Source organism: Schistocerca gregaria, chromosome 7 (assembly GCF_023897955.1).
Source record: "Schistocerca gregaria isolate iqSchGreg1 chromosome 7, iqSchGreg1.2, whole genome shotgun sequence".
Classification (NCBI taxonomy): domain Eukaryota; kingdom Metazoa; phylum Arthropoda; class Insecta; order Orthoptera; family Acrididae; genus Schistocerca; species Schistocerca gregaria.
Window position 1 is genome coordinate 214,042,703 of NC_064926.1, and position 25,830 is coordinate 214,068,532.

At 37.1% G+C, this 25,830-nt stretch overlaps 1 protein-coding gene across 1 annotated transcript in view; it reads left to right on the forward strand.

Annotated features, from left to right (window-relative positions):
* The window catches only part of LOC126281641 (dehydrogenase/reductase SDR family member 11-like), a 147,722-nt gene that overhangs the window by 99,174 nt on the left and 22,718 nt on the right, over positions 1 to 25,830 (forward strand). Inside the window, exon 5 of the mRNA XM_049980772.1 lies at positions 3,644 to 3,773. Within this exon, the coding sequence (XP_049836729.1) occupies positions 3,644 to 3,773 (130 nt within the window). The remainder of the gene's footprint in view (positions 1 to 3,643; positions 3,774 to 25,830) is intronic.

The following is a 25,830-nucleotide window of genomic DNA, read 5'->3' on the forward strand; positions in this document are numbered from 1 at the left end:
CTTATGGTAATTACTCATCACGGTGACCACATGTTGTAGCGCTGTCCAAAATCCACAAGTTTTATTATTATTATTATTATATTATATTTACACACGTTACAGGCCTTTTATCAGACCACTCAAAACATTCAAGACTACTTGTTCCTCCAGTACTCCATTTGTTCACTAAAGGCTGTCTTCCTTTCTTCAGTCTGCTTTGGCCTTTGGCCTTAGGTGCTGTTTTCTCTGACATCACTTCCCACTTGTACACCTTGTGTCTATATACAACTTTGTCAATGATGTCCACTGAATCTATCTGAGCTCTTTCCAGATCAGTTTTGATTTGTGTCATCCAGAGTGTAATGGTCTTGAGTCCCTAGATGTACCTCAGGATTCTGTTGGTGAGTCTGCTCTGCGGGAGTTCGCTGATGTATCCATAAAATTTTAGTCGTCTGCTTATAATGTCCGCTGTGATGTTGGGAAACCTATCTTTGGTGTCCCTGTAGTAAAGCCTATATCCTTCGTCCGTGAGTTTTGGTACAATAATTTTCGTAATGATTTTTCTTTCCTGTGTGAGAATGTTCTCAAGGTCGGTTTTTGTGTGTAACATCAGTGTCTCACTAGCGTATAGCAAATCATCTTTGATTGCAGTGTTGTTGTGACGAATTTTGGTACAATACCCTGTGTTTTCTATAAGGTTCTCTTCATTCTTCATTTTCAATAACCTAGTATTCTGGGCAATTTTCTCCTTTCCTGTCGGTTCGAGCACTTCACGAAGGTACTTAAAGTGTGTGACCCTGTTGATCTTGCCATACTTTGTGTTCAAATTTAGTGTGTTTAATTTCGTGTAAAAGAGCTTCGTTTTCTGAGGGGTGATCTGTAGTCTTACTTTTTCTGCGCACTCTTTGAGAACTTCTATCTGATTGCTGCGGTTTCGTTATCTGTGAGTAGTGCCAGATCGTCTGCGAAGGCTAGACAGCCGACCTCCATCTTGTCAATGGGTCGTCCAAGTCGCTCTGGCTTCCAGTGGCCTTGTATTTGCAGCTCTTTTTCCCATTTCTTGATGATCTTATCCAGCACTATGTTGAAGAGGAATGGTGAGAGTTCATCACCTTGACGAACGCCTGTCTTGATCTCAAAGGGTTCGGAGATTTCCCTTTGAAGCTCACCTCAGATGTCGTGTCCATCAGTGTCCGTCTCATCAGTCAGTGTCTTGCGTCCAAACCTTGTTCATGTAGAATATTGAACAATGACTGGCGGTCGATGGAGACATATGCCTTCTTGAAGTCAACGAAGGTGCATATAACTGGACTTTTCCTGAAGGCTTTGACTTTCAGGGTAGTCTTCAGACTGAACATTTGTTATTTACAGGAGCGATCAGGTGGAAGCCCGCCTGGTACTGTACTCGCCGATCTTATGTTCCAGTTGGTTCCGTGTCCTGTGGAGTAGGCACGCTGAGAATACCTTGTGTGTGACTTGCATTAGTGAGATGCACCTGTAATTGTTCACATATTTGGAGTCACTCTTTTTGTGCAGAGAGTGGCGCCTGTGGACTTCCTCTTGTGTCAGGGGTAGTGCGTCTGTGTGTCTTTCTGTAGGTTCTTCATCTGGAAATCTCACTGTGGGTTCTGGGCAATTGAGGATTTTTGAGAAGTACTGTACCAGCACCTTGTAGTTCTCATTTTCCATCAGTGCCAATTTTCAATCACTATTTCTAAAGCAGAGCTTCGGTGGTGTGTATCCTCGGATGTGCCGTGCAAACGTCCTGTGGAAGTCCCTTGCGTTGTAGTTGCGGAAGTTGTCCTCTATAGAGTCCAGCTATTCCTTCAGGTATTTCCTCTTGGATTGTCTAATGATTTTTGCTGTTGTCTTTCGTGTTCCGTTGAACAACTGTAAATTTTCTGGGGATTTGTTACTGCTGTATTTCAGGTATGCCAATTTCCTAGCGACGAATGCATTCTCACAATCAGTGTCCCAACAGGAGTGCTTGTTGTTCTTATTCAGAGGAATGGGGGCTTCTGCTTTTTCTGTGATTTCTTGACAGAAATTTTACCATTCACTTGTATGTTTATTTTCCCAGTTCTCTTTCACCCCAGAGTCAGCGATCTTTTTAGCGTCAAATTTGAGTAGGGGAGTTTTCTTACAGATAATTCTCTTTGGAGTGAACTTGACTTTGATACGTGTTAGGTAGTAATCAGAATCAATGTTGGCTCCCTGCATACCTGCACGTCATGGATCTCTTTCTGTACTGGGTACGAGATTGCCACATGGTCAATTAGGAACTCGCCTAACTGCTGGACTGGTGAACGCCAGGTTTTCTGTTTTCTGGGGTATTTTCTGAGGGATGTCGACATAAACTTGAAGTTGTGGTGCTGGCAAAGTTCTATGAGCCGCGTGCCATTTTTGTTGGTGAATTTATGTGCGGGATAATTTCCAAGAGTTTTCCTGTGCATTTTTTTCTCTGCCAGTCTGTGTAATGAAATCGCCTGTAAGAAGTTTGATGTCATCCTTGGGGATTTTGGATAATACATTCTCAAGTGTTGACCAGAATTTATTAGCGGGCTGTGGGTCCCTGTTGTTGCTCTGGTTAGTAGGGGCGTGTGCATTGATCAGTGCATATTTTTTGTTGGCACTCTGAATGCGCATGGTCATCAGTCGGTTGTTTACTGGTGTGACTACTCTGATGGATTCGAGTATGGTATTATGGACCATGAAGGCCATCCCTAACAGTGGAGCCACTTTGGCAACTAGCCTATCAGTTTTGCTCTTAGAGATGCGGTACTTGCCGTAGTCTGTGGTGTCTCTTGCAGTGCGAGGGTCAATATCTTCTGCCTATCGAGTTCTGTCACTATGTTGTGTAGCTTTCCAGGTTGTATAAGAGTGTTGATGTTGAAGGTGCCAATGTAGGTTGGTACCTTTGCCAGAGAATTCCGACTTTCTCTGTGGCCGTGGAAGTCCGTGCCCCCAGAATCTGAGTGCCTGGTCGCCTCCTGTCGACAAGTGGATTCGTTATCATCTGGGGTTGCTGTTATTACTTACAGGAGCCAAGATTGCTTGGAAGCATTGGTGTCGTGGAGTCACCCACTGGATTTGTTAGAATCGTGGATTGTCAGTTTCTGAACCAAGTATTGCAGCCACACTCACTAAATGGACGCCGACCAGTCGCCAGTGGCTACTACTACTTGGATTTGATGTACTACACTAGTCCCGAGTACTGGGCTGCCTCTTCCTCCAACTACGTTGATTTGAAGTACATCTTCTCCATCGTAGATGCTGTTGAGGTCTTCACCCTAACCTTGGCAGGAGGCCCTATAACAGGGCACTACCATCCAGAGACTGCTGGACCCTGGTTTTTTAACGAGGTTGATACTCCTCCCACTCCTCCTTCCTCATCACTTGCGAGATGAGGCGTCGAGCTTGCGACCAGCAATGGCGGAGTTCCAGTTTTATTATTATTATTATCACCTTGTTATGTATGTTTGGTTGTATGTGATAGAGGTTTCGAATGCCCCATTCTTTTCAGGTAAAAGAATAGGACATTCAAAAATAAATAATTCTTTGAATGGCTTATCAATTTCACACCACTTTCATACTTTTTTCTGTGTTTAACATTTCTTACAACCTGTAATACAGTCTGAAGGACAGAATAACCTTGTTGATGCAGCATGGTGGGTCACTGGCCGCCAGCCACGTCAGAGGAGGCTTTCTACACATCCACCAAGCATGCTGTCAAGGCGCTCTCTGAAGGTCTGCGCCAGGAGTTCGTGCAGCGTAAGAGCTGCATGCGGATCACGGTAAGTGAGACAGTCGCTGCTCACTGATTCTGGCAGCACACAAGTAATTCTGTGGTGCCTGTAATGCATTGCGATCAGCCAAAACAACTATTTTGTCAAGGAATCAGCGCTTTCAGCTGCTGACCATGGACACTGAACAATGTGACACAGAAAGTAACCGACATCAGTAGTAGGTATATGCCAGATTTGATCCGCTTAGCAACTTGAAAAGTGCCAGTGTTGACCTTGAAAACACGATGTCATCAGGATGGTGACGACAAGGAAATTTAACTACCCACGTTGGTGGAACGAAAGCATTTTTGGTAGTGTGAAATTACAATAAGTTAAAAGAAAAATTTAAAAAACTGCGAGTAGTAACCACACTCTAAGGGTTCCACATGAACAAGTAGTTTGTTTATCTGTAGGTTTTGAGGAGCGAGTTTGCGAGTACAAAATATGTGACAAATGTTGTATCTTTTGATTTCATTTACAAGAAGCTTACAGTTTTTACACAGCATACTTTAGTATTTGACATAAGTTCCAACTTTATACCTGTACCTGTCCACCTGCTTAGCTGGGTGGTAGCGTGCTCGCCTTCCATGCAAGTGGGCCCGGGTTCGATTCCCATACGGGTTGGAGATTTTCTCTGCTCGGGGACTGTGTGTTGTATAGTCCTCATCATCATTTCATCTTCATCACCGGCGCGCAAGCCGCCCAATGAGGCATTGACTGAACTAAAACGTGCACTTGGCGGCCGAGACGGAGAGACAGTCAACAAGATATAAGGGTTTCTTTTTACCGACTATGGTACAGAACACTAAAAATCGAAAAAAGTCCAAGATAGCGGAATCAACTCACTTGTGCTAATAGCCATTATGACACCACGTTCGAAAATATCTGAATTTCAAATTAACATTATGTTTAAAAATATATAGACATTGACAATTCTGCAGCATTTCCATGCTAAAAATAAGCAGACTTCGTCTGAATTTTGCGTAAATTGGAACCATATTCGAAAGTATTCGATGGTTCATCAAAAATAAGTAAAGATATTGACGAATTGATATAAGTTGGCACTATACGCTTGTTCACAAACAATGTAAGTCCGCATGGGTCGAGGCACTGATAGGGATTGCAGTTTTGCAGTTCCAAGCGACAATAGCAGTAAGTGCATAGAGGGGCTTCTCACTTGAAGGGAAAAGGGTGTATCCTGTAAATTACGTCCTCACTTGCTTATATGGAATTTGTCGCTTACCACGATCATCAGTCATGACAGTTTGCTGTCAGTGGAATAAAAAACTTATTAAATTACTCGCTATTATAACGTTAATACTCGCATTGGCTGCAATGTTCACAGAACAGTGCTAAGAACGCTACTGAACCCTCCTTGAATGTCGGAAAATGCGTGTCATAGGTGTACCGAAACAGCCTAAATGCGACCGACATCGTTTGTTACTCTAACTACAGTGATTTAAATTTATAAGTCAAGCAGCACTTATAAATGTCCATACTTTGATATCTGTACCACACTTTGTGAAAAGGACAAGGGACCCACAAATTATAAATACTTACTAATATAAATTGTTTCACGAAACACATGATCCTTGCAAAGTATCGCTATGTTATTTCCACATATAAAATGTCTGATAATAATTCGTCAACAACATGGAAATTCTGTGTGCAGAAATAAGACTGTAACACTTGATACAAACATACACACACACACACACACACACACACACACACACACACACACACACACATAACCGTCCAAATTTATGTCTTAAAAGTGACTATGGCCTCACAAATTAAGTGCCCTCATGCTACTCCCACATCTAAATTGTTACAAAACACAAGCGGCTAAAAAATGACATCCTAAGAAGGCGGATTGGAATTTAATTTTAAGCTTAGATGAAGGGATGTGCAAATACAAACCAGACCCATCCTGTAACTACAAAAAAAGCATGTTGTCTAAAATACTATGATAAGTTGGCAAGCACAAAAACAAACAAATAGTCTGAAATGCTGTCAACTAGTCGAATGTAATAAACAAGTGACACCTAAAACATGGCTGTGAACTCTCAAATTAACTGCTACAGTATTAATTCAACATCTAAATTGTTTTGTAACTGTACAGAACATCGGTAGCATCCTAAACAGGCTATTGATATTTCACCGAGGCCTTAGAAGACTATGAACAGAAAAATACTTGAAGAAGCATCATTTTACTGAGGAAGCGTATACTAACACAGACAATCTTGATCAAGTGTCACAATGTTAATTTCATGTTAAAAACACACATAAAAATATCTGAAAGTTGTAATGCACGATATTCCTGTATCAAAAAATATGTTTAGAAGAATTAGAAGTTTCTCAGTACTGCATCTCCTCATCAAGCATCATTTAAGGGGGGGGGGGGAGGAGGCAATGCATCATGTTCTGTGCCAGAAAAATGTTATCGACGATATTCATTGACTAATGTTGCTTTTCACTCTATGTAATTTAGACCTGCTCGAGGTTAAAACAAAAAAAATTGAACATAGACATAGGAAATGGACTGGCCAAGCACCATATTAAGAGGGAAGACAGCACTTATTGCATTATAACACTTCAACCACATATTTTCGTAATACACAATTGTAAGTTCATTATGCTCTGAACATGAGATAAAAGCTTGACCAAGGCTATGGTGCACAATATTCCCAATACAGAGGTGAAACTGTAGTATGTCTTTGCATTACTGTTCTCTGATCGTTAACGAAAATCCGATCATAGAACAAAAATAAAATTATTTGTCAAAACAAATTAAGATTTCAAGTTTAATATCACATACAGGTTGCTTATCATAATATGTCAGTACATTTACAGATCTGTAGTCCTGAAAGAAAATCGAACTTGTACCAAAGTAAAATTGTATTATTTCTCAACACAGGTAGGATTTCAAGTTCAAAACGTGTGGCACCTGGCACCACTGTCATAATTGGACTGTTGTACATGTTTTAAAAAAATACACATAGCTTGTACATTGACACTACTGATAAAACATGCAGTTTAAAGTACACAAGCAACAACTCAAGTTCGATATCTGTATCACAATTTACAAGGCACAATGAACTTCAAATTAAATATTTTCATATGATAACTTAAAAATGACCCTATCGACCTTTTTTCTACTCTCAACAATAACATTCTCTTAATGTCTGTCTTGAGAGATTCTGCTTGTGTCTGTGAAGCATCATTACTTTTAAATGACTTTTTATACCTTCTGTAGTGCCTATATTCAGACTTGTGATTCCAACTAATAATATGTTAAACTACAACACACCCTTTGACCAACCTCGACCGCTTATTTACCTAACTGAATTTTGATTTGACTATCATCTTTCCTCTAAAGTGGTCAGGAGGCAAACTGTTGGGTCACTGTATTTAGCAATAAAGTAATCGCTACACTTCGCTAACTACCAGGAATTATTGTTTTGATAATTTATGTTTTCCACTAAACATAGAGTCTACTTTCACCACTGAGACTGGGACCATGACTAAATTTATCTGGATGAATCTCCCCTGAAATTTAGCTCTAAAATTTGCTATTTATGGTCGCCACATTCTGGAGCAACGAAAATTAAAAGTTAAATCTGTTCATTCGACTCTGAACAGTTATTTAAGTTTTGTTTTAATAAAGTTAAAACTTGTTTTGAAGAACCAGAATGAAACTGACAAGATATTGATCGACTTCTTTCATGACCTTAACTCTTTTCAAAAAATTGAAGTTGAGGTACGTAATTTGATAAAATTAATTTACAATTAAAACTTTGAGAAATTACGTTTATGATGACACTATATACTGAAGGACCACAACACAACGATCCATCATATATGCATTATACTTTGGCTCATTAAACTGACTATAAAATTGCAGCTACTGCTACTACTGTTAAACACAACACTGATAAACCTTTATGCTGGGTTCAAGTAAAATGAAATGAGTACTTTAAATTGCAGGCACAATTTTCAGGTATACATATAACTATTCTGACAAAAGTCACTCATGATTGTACCAAATGTTGAATTTACCCTAGCTCTCGTTTTACAAGAATAATAAAAAAATAGTCTGTAGCTTCTTTGTTATAAATAGTCTGTAGCTTCTTTGTTATGAGTAGAGCAATCAAGGATATGGTGCCCAAAAAAACTTCTATATATTCTTTATGTCTCTGGCGAAAATCTTATGACAGTGGTATCTTAAAAGCTGCCCTTATTACACCAGATTCAATCAAACTGGTGCAACCGTTGCAGCAGCATTATTTAGCTTGATATGTCTTACATCCATGGCTAATAATTACCAGAAATGAGTTCTTCATGTTGAATCATTAATAAATGTATTCTTCCAATAATAAGTGCATTTGTCAACAAAAATAGCGATATCTTGTGAAGTGCAACAAAACACGACCTGTTGTCATCGCTGCTGACTGGCTACTACTAACAGCTCAAGTCTGTCTGCAGTAAACCTTCTTCCACCTGAAAGGTGTTCCCCAGAACGGAACACAGAAGGCCAACTCTTATCCCTATCTGAGTATTGTCCACTGGGCTTGCCTTCTGTTCAATTTTACTAAATGGAATCGACAAAAGCAAAAACTTGAACGTCTACATGCCTATTGGCTTCTTTCTTTCTACTGTATGATTACATTTTTTCGTAATAGCAAACAGAATGAAGTTAAGGAGGAGCTCAGCTGTAGATAAATGACTTACTCTTTATTCTTCATTGTAGAACATTAAAATAACTGTTTATTTCCCATGCTAATTAAACTTGCACAAAAATTAATAAATACAACATTAAATCTCGACACCACGCTACATATATGGACATTAACACAGTTTTCTGTAATACACTGCCTGTACTACTTATCAAAATATATGTGGCTTGCTTGTTAGCACTACGGCAATGACTTACAAATTAGTCAACAAACTTAATTCGATCTTAGTCCCACATGTTAAAGAAACCAAAATTCATAAACATTTGTTCTATAACATAACAAAACACACATGGACATTACTAACGATCTACATTCCATCTTAAAGACAACTGAACGACAAGAATTACCAAAGTAAGTAATGTTGTTCCTATGACATTGACAATGACATCATCATATGTTCCCAAAAATCATTTTCAGCTAGTCCGCCATTCACCGATCATCTGTACATCTCCCCATGCTTGGAAAACATTTTGCACAGCAGTATTGTCAGAACACCTACCGACAGCAAATATTGTTTCCTGATATGTCAAATGGCGATTGTCTATAGAGTCAAGACACCTCTTTCTTCTAAGCACTTGTTTTCTCTCAGTAAGACTTTAGCTTCAATTACAGCATTAGTAAATGAAGACTAAGTTCCCTTGCTTAGAAACTGTGCAGCTGCTCCTAAACACAGTAGTTTTATTCACAAAATGTCGTCTTAGTCGGATTGGAACCGATTCAAAGCCAGACCAACGTTACAGTGACCCCATACCAGGTATCTTGCCATTTAAGAAGTTGGTCATCTTCTGCTATGCGACAGTGGAGGCCTCATACCACTATGCCCCTTGCATGACCATTTTACAGCAAAATTGTAAAAAATTGCTCCCTCTTATAACAATTGTCCCATACATTGGCGTGTTAAATCGAATATATAAAAGAATACTGCTCACTAGAGCAAAAATGTAAAATGTGCTTCATACATCGCTATGCTACAGCAAAACCGTAACAACTGCCCCATACATCACAATGTTCGTGCAAAATTCTAAGAAATTGTCCCATATATCGACATTTACAGCAGAAATGTAACAATTTGTCCTATACATCACTGTGTTACAGCAAAATTGTAAGAAATTTTCTAGTGCTACATCAAAAAGGTAAGAAATTACCCCATAAATCGACATGCTACGTCATAATTTCAGCAAATTACTCAATGTTACATGAAAAATGTAGTAAATCACCTCATACATCACCATGTTATATCAATATTGTCACTAACTGCCGAAAAACTTAGAGGTGTGAAGAAAACATTGTAAGCAAATGCTCCGTACATCTTGATCTTACATCAAAACCTGTAGTAAATTGCTCAATATAGGATTATGTTACAGGATAAATGTAACAAATTTCCCTGGTGTTATAAGAGAAATATAACAGATTTCTCTGTACATAACCATATATAGCAAAACTGTATATAGCCATACGAAAATGTAGCAAACAGTCAGATACATCACGATCTTCCATCAGACTTGTAACAAACTGCGCTATCTGCCGATATATCAGAACTAAATTTTAATAGATTTCCCCATATGTCATGATGTTACAGTTTTGCTGTGTTTCACCATGGTACAGTAAAATTGTGAAAATGTTGCATAAATCACCATGCTGAAGGAAAATTGTAACACACAACTATAAAACGAATTCCACTGAGATGTCATGAATTCTGTCATCTTTGTTCATGATGTCATGTGGTTAAGGTCAATGACACACATGTGATGTCATAGTAAGTGGGTCATGGTTGTGATACAGAGAGGGAACTGATCTGTGCAAGTGATGTCATGACTCTGAGAAATAAATATAAACTTGTGTTTATGTGTTTTCCTCACATGGGAATGTTTTTAGGATTTCTCAGGTATTCAGCAGGGTGACGTCGTCCAGAAGGTGCTGACTTTTGGTAAGCTGACTTCTTGCCCATTGCAGCATGCTTGATGACTGTTTCCATCTTCACACACAACTTTCTCCCTGCCCACAGCCTCTGGTCAGCCACCTCTGGTCCTGGACCTAGTGTGGAGATAGGGAAGTGTAACAGCAGGTATTGATCCTTGGCCTTCAGTTGCTGTTGCCATTGTAATTTGTGACATGTCTGAGGGAGATGCACAGACAATGAACAGCTGACAAAATCTGCTGTGACTGAGCACTGCTTCTCCCATGGACTTGTCCTCGATTACAATGGCACCGTGTTCTTTCAACAGTCCATTAACTTCTGAGATTGTATTTTTAAAAAAGGCTGTAGACCTGACAAATTAAAAGATTAAGACAGTGGATTTCAACTAAGCAAGGGTTGGAGCAAAATCTTGAGCATGGCAAAAGCACAGTAGCAATCTGCATTGAAATCTGTTCCCATCATGACAACTGAAGAAAATGAGAATACACTGTCGCCACATCATAGACACTGCCGTGAGACTGAAGACCCTGTATGTAGCCTCAACATCATTCTTCCTTCACACCGTACTATTTCCACTCACAGTGCCAGTCATCACTCAGAGGCTGCAGTGTCAAGGAGAGGATATATAGATGGTTCCCATCAGAAAAGTCATCAGGAATGTCTGTTAATGTAAACAAGTCAACTTGCCAAAATACTGCGCCTTTCAGATTATGCCACCCTGCTCAATACCTCAGAGATATTTAGAAAATGTCAGCCTGCATAGTCAGTGATGCATGGGAGTAATTTGTTAAAATTTTATGTAACAATGGAATAATTTTTGCTGTAACATAGCAATGTATGGAAAATAATTTGTTACAATTTTTGCTATAAGTAGACAACTTGTTCCTGTTTTGCTATAACATGGATAATTTAAAACATTTTTCTGTAACATGTTTATGCATAGGACAATTTGTTACAATTTTTGCTATAACATAGTGATACATGCAACCATTTGTTACAGTTTTGGTGTAACATGATAATGTATAGCGCAGTTTGTTACCATTTCACTGTATGTTTATCTGTAACTGAAGAAGTGGGTGACACTGTAACAGGTGACACTCTCAGTAGCTGACACCCCCAGTAACTCACATCCCCATTAGTTGAGATCTCCACTATCTGACACCCATGAACGTACACAATATCAATTCTGCTGTTACAATACTGTTATGAGATCCTCACTGACAATCCTGCTAACTGCTCATCATTGCCACACCCTTTAAACTAAGCATAAACTTGCCACCCTGTAAACTGAACTGTATGGGGTGATTTGTAACAGTTTTGTTATAACTTGGTCCTGTATGACCCCATTTCTTATAGTTATCGTGTAAAATATCGATGTAGTGGGGAATTCGTTACAATTACGCTGAAACAATAGTGATGTATGGGAAAATTTGATTCATTTTTGCGGTAAAATGACAAAAGGAGCAATTTATTGCAATTTTCTTGTAGTATAGGAAAAATTTGCTACAATTTTACCCTTACATGTGTGCAGTTTTTTACAATTTTGCTCTAACATATTGCTATATAGGACATTTTTATACTTTTGCTGTAATGGGGGGCAAGTTGTTGCATTTTTGCTGCAGTATGGGATAGTTTGTTATATTTTTGCTGTGACATTGGGCAGTTAGTTATAATTTTGCTGTAACATAATGATGTATAGAGGATTCTGTTCATTCTTTCTTTAACATGGGGAAATTTGTTGCAATGGTTCTTGTTCAGGTAAGTTCCTGTCCATACTCTCAGACATGAAATGACAATTGCTTGCTCTGCATGCTAAATGTGTTTTGTAGAATTATAGGAAAATTTAGGTGTGGAATTAGCATTTTGCAATTAATGTGAGAACTCACAGTCATGCTTTATGTGTTACACATTAATTTAATTGTTCCTGAAGCTGATACTACTTCATACTGCCTATTTGTTTGTTTATGCACTTGCCTAATTATATATGTATTTTAGCCAACAAGTGTTTTGTGCAGTTATATAGCTAATTAAGTGTGTTTTAGTGCACTTTCTCACCTAAGCATCAGACTGAAATTCCAAGCTGCTTGCTTAGGTTATTATTTTTTAGTACATGGCATGTATTTTGTAAATATTTAGATGTGGAAATAGTGTGGAGAAACTAATTTGTGAGCATGTGTGTGTAGAAAAAAGAATAGTGTCACTTCACATAAATGTTGTATTTTTGGTTGGCTGACATTTATATAGATATTTTAGATTTGGAAATAATACTGTGATACTTAGCAAGTGTCATGTGTTTCTAAAAATAAGATAGAAGTAGAAATATTTGAGAGTCCCTCGTGCCTTACACTGACTATGGTCCGAGATCAAACTACAGATGTTCACAAGTGCTGCTTAACCTGTAAATTAGGTAATTAGTACCAAGTTACTCTGATGTTGTCAACATATTTATGTATTTTTAATAAATAATTGAATACTTTCGAACATGGAGTTAATTTGCATGAAGTTCAGGTTAAGTGTATATTGTTGGCATGGAAATTCTATCTGATGTGCATCCCACACCATGTGACAGTACTGCAGAAGAGGATGGACATATGTAATGGCAGTCTCTTTAGTGGACCTGTTGCATCTTCCAAGTGTTCTGTCAGTAAGCCACAGACTTTGGCAAGCTTTCTCCACAACATTATTTATGCAATAGATCTAATGTAAGTTAGTCATAACTGTAATCCCTGAGTAATTAGTTGAATCCACAGCCTTTAGATTTATGTGATTTATTGTGTAATCTAGATTAACCAATTCCTTTTAGTACTCTTGTGGATTACTTATCAGTATTCATTATTTAAGGTCTACTGCTACTTGCCATACCATATAAATAACTTGTCTTAATGTTTGGGTGCTTTCCAACATGGAGTCCTAATGGCTACTAGTGCATGTGAACTAGTTCCACCTGATTCGATTTTTTATCTTTTATTACTTTTTTATTTCTCTCTAGCATAACTGATTTACCTCTGCTATTGCGAGTTTTAAACATCTTGCTAACATAATTTTGATGACATAATGTGTATAAGGTGTTTGATGATGAAGTAATTGCCCCTCACATGTAGCCAACTGACACTAGCGCCTCTACTTACCAGTCATTTAAGTGAAACGTGGATAAAAGCCGACCTAGCCCCACTATTCATATGAAAGTGTGCTACATGTGTATGAAAATGATCAACATTTCAACGCAGCTACTCAAAGCAGATAACAGCAATGCATCTTAATTTTGTATAAAAGGAAATATTACTCAGCAAGTTTCTGTCAGAAATCAAATTTGAATTTTGGTAATTTGCGAGAAGACTGTGTTGCGTCGACACTGCAATTTATCATTCCACAATATTGCTGCTTGTGTTGGTCAGCATACCACAAATGTCGTGCAAATATGGCACCAATAAGTTCAAGACGGCCATACTCAATGCCATAGAGAATCTCAATAACCCTACACTACTAATGCCTGACAGGACAGGCATATTATTCACTTTCAAGCAGAATCGTACAGTAATGTGAGGCACCTTAAGTCAGGAAATGGGTTGCTTGCAGCAACACAAGTGGGATGAAGTCTGAAGCACCACTGACTGTCAGCATGGTTGGCATTTTTGGGGGTTCCCTTGACGCAGGAGTTGAGAGGCGCAACCTGTCTACAAAGCACCCAACAATGGCCATAGGAGTGGCACCATGTACTTAGTCATTTCAGCCAGTTCCTGGTTCTGCATATAGCATCACAATCGACTTCTTCATCGTCATATGGGCCAAGCACCTTTAATGACATCTTGATGTGCCATAGAGAATACAATATTATCACCTCTGGTTCGTATAGCCAGAAACTTGAACAGCAACCATTACATCTAACGAGTTAAGGCCAGTGGATGCGTCCTATCTTTGAGGTCTCCTTGGAGCTATCTTTCACCAACAAGAGACTGCAAGACCTCACATATATCATGCTGTTCTGATCTACCTTGGTATAGAGGATGTACAGCTATTCCCTTGAAACTGACACAGAAAAATCCACCAGTCACCACAGTTGATAAATTCTGACGTAACGTTGAAACAGTACAAAGTTAACAGAATGAGCACTTGCCTGCAAAAGGCAAAAGTTCCGAGTTCGAGTCTCGGTCTGGAACACAGTTTTAATCCGCCAGGAAGTTTCAGTTCAGAATTATGTTCTCATGTATGTCATCCAAGCTTAGGTCCACTTGACACCTAGATGGATTATATCCATTAGCCATTGGTACTGCCAGATGTGACAGGCCTGTGAACAAAATTTTGCACCCTCTTCTCACCCAAACATTTTGTAAGGTTAACCATGTATTCTTATATCTAAACTACAATAAGTAGATATATAACATTACTAGCCACTACAAAATTTGCTGTATACTGGTACTGTTATTCCTATGAAAGGATGTTTTGTGATCGTGACTATTTGTAATGGAAACGTATCAGATTACTTGCCGACTCTGGAGAGATTCTTATTGAGAGGGAAACAACAGCAAAACCAATGCAATTCGAACCAAGGTTATATTAGTAGCCAAGCAAACTGTAATTACATAAAAAGAAACGGTTCCTAGTATAATTAGGCAAAGTTTTACTAGAATGATTCGTAAAGAAAGTTAACTATTTGGTTTGACTTTACTTGATACTAAACCCCTGTTTTTCTGATAGCATACAGGACAGTAGCACAATTTACCAAGTAATGTTCCAGTGAATTGACTACACAGGAGAAATATTAATATGTTTAGGCATCAACTGGCTCTTAATGACACTTACTATCTGTACATTACATTAGGAAGAGCGTGACAATTATAGGTAAATGATTACTAATAATGGAGTACTACTGACATGGACAGGAGGTTCTTTTGTCAGTTTAACTAAAGTTAATTACTACTATTGAAATATTTATGAAGTAATTGTATCTTTTGTGCTGATTATTATTTGTATTCTCGAGGAATATTCACTACCTTATGTTATTTAGCTCATATGGAATATGTGGCACATGGATCTAGTATAGTTTGAACAATTGCAGCCAGTTGCTTATTTTTTCTTGATTGATATTATTGTAATATGACATTTAAATTTGGCTCCACAACTAGCATCAGCGCCCAGAAACAAATCTGTTGGTATATTCTGATAATGACTGAATACTTTAGTCACAACACAAGATGGAAACAATATTAACATGTTTCACATGAAAATGTAATCACTATTGTCTCAGTTAAAAGTATCTTTGAACTGAATGATTTTACCATCCCTTCATGAAAACTATGTGGAGTATTTCAAAACTTACGCTCACTAAATAATTATGTACTTTACAACTACACAAAGCCTGTTCACTTTTGTTAAGGAAAATAATTACTTTTCTGTTCACTAAACAAGATATTCAGATTCATCGTAGCATTTGGTTTATAAACCTATCTTGATAAAAGACTATGAATTAAATACAAAGGCTCGATACAATGCTTACAGAACACAAAATTATTATTGAAAATGAAATCATATAACTGGTCCATGCAATTACACAGTATTCAAGTGACAAATTGACATGAAGGTGATGGCAGTGCCGACCTCCTGTGCTATTAAAAAAAAAAAGGATGATCAAGGTATCCATAGTTCTTCCTGTGCCACAAGCTCTGAGAATTCTCTTCTTAGGGTTTTCATAGAATAAAGCTAACCAGAATAGACCATGAACAATAAGCCACACTACTTCCACATCAAGGTTACATTATATAATCTCGCAGTTCTTCTCCCCTCTTTTAGTTCACAAGATGCGCCCCTGTTGCCGGCTAGTCACTGACTGAATTATGCTGCATAGGAGCCTTGCAGTTTGACAGCCATATCCTCCTGTTCTGTTCCTGTTTAGCCCGTTCTATTGCAGAGGGACTTCCATGCAAGTTTTACATGATTACAAACCTATTTTCCCTATGTGTGGACCAGTGTTACAATTAAAATTTTAGCTTTTACATTCTTTTACAGCACACTACTTTCGACATTACATAAATTATGAGAAATAAACAATAAAACATTTACATGGATGTCACATCAAAGAGTGTAGATCTGCTTTAGTCACATTAAGTAAAAACAGACAAAGAAATTAGATAAAATCATTACAGACCATATCGATAATCATGTTTCAAACACAATAAGTGACATTTGACGTTTTTCCAAGGTTTTGCCATCTTAATGCCCAGCAGTGTAGTTAAGCAAAGTTAAGAGACCATATCACGTTTTGAACGGGTGCAATGATCAGACATTAGCATTTATTCTGAAACTAGAGGACTTACCAGAATGCTATATTTTTTCTATTAGTTTCAAATACACCACATTTTAGTGGGAAATATTTTGTGTTGTATATAAATTGTCGAGAACAAGCGTTGTGTTTTCTTTCCTTTTCCTTGTCTGTCTTGCTCTAATCATCCCCTCATTAAATATTTCTATGTGAGCATGCTGAAAAGTAACGACTCCGATTTTGTTATTCTGTTCTCATTATTGGTTGACGTATTACATGTCATGCATGTTACTCTGTCAACTTTCCACATTTCGTACGCAGGTTGCAACCCTCTGATTCTAGAGGGTTCCAAATTATAGCATGTAACAGGGTGTTTGTAACATCAGTGGCTCAGAAACAGCATACTGTAATTAAAATTCGAAATCGAAAAGTTCGTCCAGACATGCAGCATCTACTCCTTAAACCTGACAGTTCCAGTCCACACATGAGCACTGCGATATCTGAAACAACCTGACATCTTGGGTTCACGTTCATCAGCCATCCTCCACACAGTCCCAACTTGGGCCCAACCGATTTTCATCTTTTTTTTTCAAAACTTAAAGAACCCCGTAAAACATGAAGGTGAGGTTCTGGCTCTGTCAACAAAGTGAAACATGCTATAGCTATGATATCAATAAACTGGTCTCTCTCTTGACAAATAAATATGTAGACCTGAAGAATAAAGATGTAGAATGTTAATAACATTTCTTTTACTGAAGAATCTTTAAGAGTTTTCACATAATAAATTTGGAAGAGTTATTTTTCTGCACAGCCTCATACTTTGATGCATCTCAGGCAAATCAAGAATGGTTTTCTACACCTGGTTAATGAAGTTTCATGGATAGTAATAAAAGTGCTTTCTGGTCAATTCTTTGTCACTCAACTTTGAAAGGACACACTATACAGTTCCTGCAAGAGGTGTCTTCACACTATATGAACAGGATATGATGACAAATAGGCAGCATTAAAGTCTTGGGATAAGATTTTTCTAACATTAATTGACTTTTCTGTTGGTACTTTGCAGAATATGATTATGATATTAAATAGGAAACTCTTTCTGATGTTTTGTAAAATCATTTTCATTTAGTCACTCCTTCGCTGTTGGCTCATTAGCCTATCTTCAAGTGACAACTGAATGTCGCAAACACAGATATTACATGCATGGAAGATATGAAAAGATATTAAAACTGTGACATGAATAGTGTTTTAGCATAGGGAATATTACGTTTTTGTCATTCAGAAATAATTATATTAACTAAAAAAGAAAACAAAGTTTTTGTATACACATATTCAACAACAAGTAAAAAATAAATGTTAATTCTATTTTCACCATAATATTCATACCCAAAACTTAATTTAAAAGAGGGAAAAATTTATTTCGATCTTTTAATAGTAAGGTGGCATTTTGTGTCATATGTTTGTTGATTTACAATATTTCTGGGTGGGTCATCTCTCTACATTTCTGTACAGCATATAAAGCTTCACAATCTACATCACATGAGTTTTTATTATGTTACAAGATTGTCTGAAAAATTAAATCTTTTCTAATTTCTGGATGACCTTATTACTGTAGCTCTGCCTGACTGACCAATATATGTTTTTGCTCAGTGTTTGCTTGCGATTCTATGTGCATCACTCATTTCATTGCAAGTTGCAGTTTGTCTTTACAGCTGAATAAGAATTGTGATATGATATGTTGTTGGGAATATAAAGTACAGGTCTGTAGGCTTCAATTTTTTTTACTGAGGTTATATCACAGTTTTTATTCAATAGTAAAGACAAACTACAAATCCAAGGTACAGAGTGGTGTATATGAAAGTACATGCAACCACTGTGGGAATGTGTATATTGGTCAGTCAGGCAGAGCTGTGGCAGTTAGGTAATCTGAGATGAGAGAAGCTGCAGATTAAGAAAGAAGGGTTGAATTCTTCGAACCATTTTATAACAGAAAACTACTCATATGATACAGATTTTGAAGTTTTAGATCCTGTAAAGAAATGTAGAAAGATGATCCTGTTGGAAATACTGTAAATCAATTATCATAACACAACAAACACCAGCTTAGTATTAAATGATGAAAGTAAATTTCTCTTTTCAATCTTTGTAATTAAGTTTTGGTTATGAATAATATGGTGAAAATGTAAATTCAAAATTACTATTCACTAGTTGTTGAATGTATCTATACAAAATATCTTTGTTTCCTCTTTTAGTTAATGTAATTATTTCTGTATGACAAAAAAGTAACACTTTTGTATGCAAAAACAATACGTGTCACCATTTTATCCATCTTCTGTATTTTAAGAGTAAGTAATATCTGTGTAAGTCACACTTCATTGTATTGTGTTTATGACTTTCAGTAGTCACCTGAAGATCACCTAAGAAACCAAAAGCTGATCTGTGATCAAATAAATATCGTTTTGCAGAACATCAGGAAGTGTTTAATATTAATTATTTAATATTAATTGAAAACACTTTGAAATTGGAGAAAAACGCCACAGAAAATCAAAATAATCAGAGTTTATATAGAAATTTATTGACATTCATTTTCCCATGAATCATTTTCCAAAGCAACAGAGAAGGGGAAAAGACCAGGTTGATGCAGAGTAATATCTTAACAAATTCGCAGCTTAGAAAAATTTATATAAATTCTAGTGCAAAGTGTATAAAAAATTCTGGCGACAAATACAGTTTGTGCTTCTCAGGTGCTGATACAGTAATTAACTGTAGAAGTATGTGTATGCCATCGAAAACGAAGAACAGTGTTCTGGTGCCAAAAGGCGATCAAAAGGTCATAATTTACTCGGCATCTAAAGACGAAATAATTACAGTACTGCAAGAGTATAGAGGTGCCATGTTGTCCAAAATCAGTGAAAAACATAAAGAAATAAAGAGTCTTCATTTGCCCTGCCATTATTATAACAGTATAACTCGCAATGAAGTCTATTGATAATTTATCAGTTCAACTCAAACTTTGCGGAGAGGAGCATTTGCCTGTCAGCAAAAATCTTTGAAATAGATGAGAAACTTAGTGCTGAACAGGAAAAAGCACGACGAACACAGATAATTTAAAGTCGAAAATGAGGGCAAGTTCATATTCTAGTGCTTGCCCAGTATTAACGCCATCCAGAAAAAAATCATCAGAATAAGTAAATGTCTTGCTGACAAAGGAACTATTCTGAGGCCAGCTACTCAATAGATAGTGCAAATTGTAAGTGTAACTTAAGACAGTGTTCACATGCCAACCAGCGAAAACGAAACTACTGTTAACGACTCCATTAGTGTTCTGGAAGATAAAGCACATAAACAAATGAAACAAAATTACAAGTCGAGGAATACAGTACAGAAGCCAAAAATTTTGATAGTAACTGAAGTCAAGGCAGGTACTGTAGAAAAACTCTGGAAAAAAAGTTCGAATCAGAGTATGATATTCAAAGTGTTATTAAGCCAAATGCTCGTCTCTGCGAATTTTCAGTTGAACTAATAAATTATCAGTATAGTTCATTGCGAGTTATATGGTTATATTAATGGCAGGGCAAACGATACTGAAGACTCATACAACAAAATTCTTGAAACATTGATAATGTCTTAACACATGTTCTTCAAATTGGTAATAAGACCAATGTTATTTTACACACAATTCCAAAAAGATTCGACAAAAAATATGTAAACAAGGAAGTCAGCATGGTTACTCATCATTTAGTGCAAACAGTGAACAGCAACAGAAGTAGAATGTCCATAAAATTTTACATGGAGCATTGTTGTGTGATAAATACACACGGCACGGATTTCACTTGAACAGACAGGGGAAAGGGCAAGTATGTGGTAGAACTTCTTCAGTAATTAAAATTATCAATTGTGTAAAACAGATCCATTCATCTTTGAGGCAATAAGCCTGCCTGAAGACATCAGTTTTAAAACAAAATTAGTACAGTTTGAAAGCCAGTATGATGCAAGTGCGAAAATGCAACCAATGCTTCTCTACAAGTGGATTATAATTAGATGCACCATGGCACAAGAAAGGCAGGACCCAAATTACAGGGAACAAGCTGGCAGGAAGACACCACCCTCCTCTCAAAATGAGAATTTTTAACAGCTAACAATACTATATTAAAAAAAGAGGTAAGTGGTGAAGTACGACTCAATAACATTCCTAGTTCAAACTTTAAATTGCTCCTCCAAAATGTTGAGTCCCTTTCCAACAAGCTGAATGAAAAAGAAATCTTGTTAAACGATTTGAATGATATTTGTGTTCATGTTTCACTGATCACTGGTTGAGCAGAAACATGTTAGAACTGACTAACCTACCTCAGTTCAAATTAGGAGGCAAATTTTGTAGAAAAGTGCTCAGGCATGGTGGTAGCTGTATATATGTCCGACAAAATATAGATTTCATTAATATAACCAAATTTGATACCTTATACAGAGAAAGAGAGAGAAGGAGAGAGACATATAACAGTAAATAGTAGAACTGTCAAATCAAAATACAGTCATCATCTGTGTATACAGACCACCAGATGACGATAAAAAACTTTTATAATAAAATGGGAGAGTTGTTAAAGAACTTTAACACCCCCAAGAAAAATATTTTCTTGTGTCGAGACTTCAATGTTGATTTTTCGAAACCCAATAAATTTAAACATGAAATAAGGAACTACTTAAGTCCTTTAATTTGAAAATAACTGTAACTAACACAGTACATGTTAATAGTACTTTTGCATCAGCCATTGGTCAGGTTTTTGTAAGCACTGATAAATATACCTCCAACATACAAGTTGTGATCACTGATTTTAGTGATCACAATACCCAAAGACTAACAACAGCTTTTCCACTAGACATGAAAGCCAAAAAAATAGAACTAATACCAGAAATTCCAGTGACAAAAATGTAGATTACTTTTACTCTCGCTTGTGAATAGCTAACTGAAATGGTATTTATAGTTCAAACCATACAGGTTAGAAGTTTTATAAATTTATGGCCACATAACAACATTTTTGTGTCTGAAATAGCTTTTGCTACACAAACATTAGTAACTAATTCTAGGATGAAAGAATATTATATAAAAACTCAAAAACCCACAAGTCTTGTTTTTATTAATTATTTTAAACACTATAAACGAATCTTCAGACAATTTTTATCAAAAGCAAAGAACATTGAAAATGACAAATAAATAGAAAAATTGGGGAACAAGACCCAAGAAACCTGAAATTTTATCTACAAAGTAACAGGTACTACATCATTAGACCACAATAACATAGAACTTCATGAAAATAACAATAAAATAACCAACCCCACAGAAGTGGCTGATAATGTTTCAAATATATCACAGTACCTGATTACTAAGCATTACAGCTCACAAATAGACAGCAATACACTACATTCAGATACAAATATCTATACAAGAACTCTATTTATGTCTCCTACAACACCTGATATTATTTATGGGTATAAAAAGATTACCTAACAAATATTCAGCAGGTACTGATGAAATACCAGATATTATCATCAAAGCAAGTGCAGTATCTATTATAAAACCATTAATAGATGTTTTCAACTCATCATTCGTGAGTAGTATGTTCCCAACAAATCTGAAAATGGCAAAAGTAACACCACTATACAATGAAGGAGACAAATATGAGACTGCAAACTGCAGGCCTGTATCCATATTGTCAGGCTTTGGCAAGATTCTTGAAAAACTGTTTCTTAGGAGACTAACAGCCGTCCTAAATAAAGAAATGATAATAAGTGATTCACAACATGGATTCAGAACTGGCAGATCAACACAGTCAGGTATTTTTACATTCCTAGATGAAATTCTAACTGCAATAGATAATATGCACGATATTTCTTCCATATTCCTTGACCTTAGTAAAGCTTTTGATTTAATTGATCATGACATCCTGTTGCAGAAGCTAAGAAATTGTGGAATATGAGGCCTACCAAATAGGTGGATCCACTCTTACCTGCATGATTATCAACAGGTCACTCAAATAAAACACATAAATGTAAAAATGCACAAAGTTTCTAATTTTTATAGTAATGCACGTAAAATGAAATATGGAGTACCTCAAGGGTCAGTTCTCGTTCCCATTCATTCTTTATGTTAATGATCTATCAGAAAACTAACTAGAGGGACAACAGTAGTTTCTACAGATAACACTAATATCCTAAGTCATGTGATCAAGAGAGCCTACAAGAAACAGCTGCAGCTGTGATACAAGATTTAAAACAATGATTCTGAACAAATAAGCTAAAAAGAAATTCTAAAAAACTTATGTCACTCAATCTTGACACTTCAAAGATGTTCCACATGGCAATACTGATTTTTAACTTTGGCAGCAAAACTCATCAGGAAATATGTCAAAATTTTCAGATATACATAACCAGGATAACAGGAAATGGGAGACACACCTCAACAATGTAAATAAAATGTTAAATACACTTACATATGCTATAGTACTCATCTTCATAAAAGTAAACATATTAAAAAAAAGAAAATATCATCAAGCTTAGCTCGCTGGTATGGCCAAGCGGTTCTAGGTGCTTCAGTCTGGAACCGTGTGACCGCTACGTTTGCAGGTTCAAATCCTGCCTCGGGCATGGATGTGTGTGATGTCCTTAGGTTAGTTAGGTTTAAGTTGTTCTAAGTTCTAGGGGACTGATGACTCCATATGTTAAGTCCCATAGTGCTCAGAGCCATTTGAACCCTTTTTTTCTTCAAGCATAACTGTGATTTCCATTCTCAAGATACTAGGCAGAATCATTACCGACATGTCAGTACAGAAAGTACAAACATTTGTAGGAGAGGAGTGTATCACACTGGCATTGTGTTGTACAACCACCTGCCACCCTATCTGAAACAGAAACAAAAATTATCTAAGTTTAAAGAGAAACTGAAAGAGTATTTGCTTGACCACTACTCCTATTCTGTTCTAAGTTTTTGGAGCACTAAGATTATATAGTGTAATTAATTACATAATTATTCTTGAGCATACTATTCTTTCAATCATATGTTACCAGTATTCAACATGCATTGATTCTTGTTTTCTATATAACAGTATCTATAAATTTGAATGTACTATACCCAACCTGACTTATCCTAATCGTTTGTACAAACTATGTTCTTAATAACGATTTACAGGATGAATAAAGAATGATAGTTGTACCAGAGGTACCCTCCACCATTTTCTGTTAGGTAGTTTACAGAGTATGGAAACAAATGTGGATGTAGATGTAAGTAGGTTGCCAGTGCTGGTTCTGGGTGAAATAATGATATTATCTCAACATCACTTCCATTGTTAGGTTACACTTCTGGTGTCAGGTTACAGGCTCGGGTGACTTATATTCAAGATGACCCCAGACTAGCCTCACCTGGGGGAACCTTTGGCAGTTGATTAATATCACCACTACCCCTCTCTTCCTGATCTCCTGCTTTCCACAGAGCAATAGGAAGGCTCAACCAATAGGAAACAAGATGTTCCCTTCCCCCTGTTTATTATATTATGAAACCACATAACTGAGTGTTCCTCATTCAAAGTCTGATCTTCATAGTGAAAGGGTGAAGTGCCAGCAGGGACCAGCCAATGGCCCCAGGCATAAGAGGAATAAGATTGTTAGATTTGAAAGTAAGTATCCAATGTTATTATGTTTATTTAATTTTTATTAATAAATATTTGTTATGCTTATGGTTTGATATTTCTATTCCAGCAGCATAATGCATCCCTGATCCGATATTAGTAGAACTTCTGGATGAGGACAGTCACGTACTACTGTCCACACCACTACAGCAGCAGCCAACAAATGGCTTTCCTGATTTATCAGATCTGGGATTGTTCAACTTTACTGTACCATCACTACAGCAGCAGCAGCTTCCACCATTGGAACTACTACAGCTGACAAAACTACTTGAATTTTTCTGTTCACTGTCATTTATAACACGAACATGAGTGGATCTAAACCTGTACATATAGGTCTGGCACTGGACTGTGACTTTGCCATGGTGACTGAAGTTTGAAGTATACAACACATTGATGCCAAAGTTGAACATGGAGCAAGTGTGAATATCTGTATAGTATGGTGGGGTCTATAAGGAAAACAATGATGACAAAATATGATCCATCCTATTCTCCAGCAGACGTTCAAAGGTTAACCACAGAGTCACCCCAGTTTATACACATGGTAAGACAATGCTAGAATTAGTTTCATGTGACATGAATATATGCTGAAAACATCCAAGTGTTGTGAAATTACATGGACTGTACATTATTGTTCCCTACAGAACAATTGTGCCTATGGCACCCATACGAAAGAGTGCTGTACTGTGAGTTTGTTGACTGTGTGAGCAAAATAGTGTTAGTACATAACAATCAGAATAGTCTCTTGCCCTTGTACCACAGTATGTAAATGTAGAATCTGTCAGGTGTATGGAAGCTGAGTTCACAGAAGGAAAACTATGTGAATAATGCCACCTATTACCCTCAGTGTGATACAAACTGTATTTAAGGAATACCAAAGATAGCTGTTTCCAAAATTCTGTGCTGCAATTACACTATGGAACTTGTACATAAACTTATCAATAGAACACATTGTGTTTCCTACAAAATAATTGTCAATTCTCAGTCTCATGTCCAATCCAACTATCTATAACAACATATAATGTTTCTTACCAGGAGTGAGCACACTCACATGTTGCCACAGTCCCCAACACTGCAGTCAGCATTGCTCTGACACTGAAGCCAGCACTGTCGCTGCCACTGATACTGTGGCTTTGAACAGTTGTGGGCGAATGTCTAATGTGGATGTATGTTGGGAGTCTCAGGCCCTCAGATTGTCAATACCCGATAAGCAGTCACCACCAATATACAAGTGAACATAGCTCATTAATGGTCAAGTAACTAACTATCGTGTAACTAGGTCCTCCCGTTGGGCAGACCCTTTGCCGGGTGCAAGTCTTTCAATTTGACGCCACTGCGGCGACTTGCGCGTCGATGGGGATGAAATGATGATGATGATGATTAGGACAACACAACACCCAGTCCATGAGCGGAGAAAATCTCCGACTCAGCCGGGAATCGAACGTGGGCCCTTAGGATTGACATTCTGTCGCGCTGACCACTC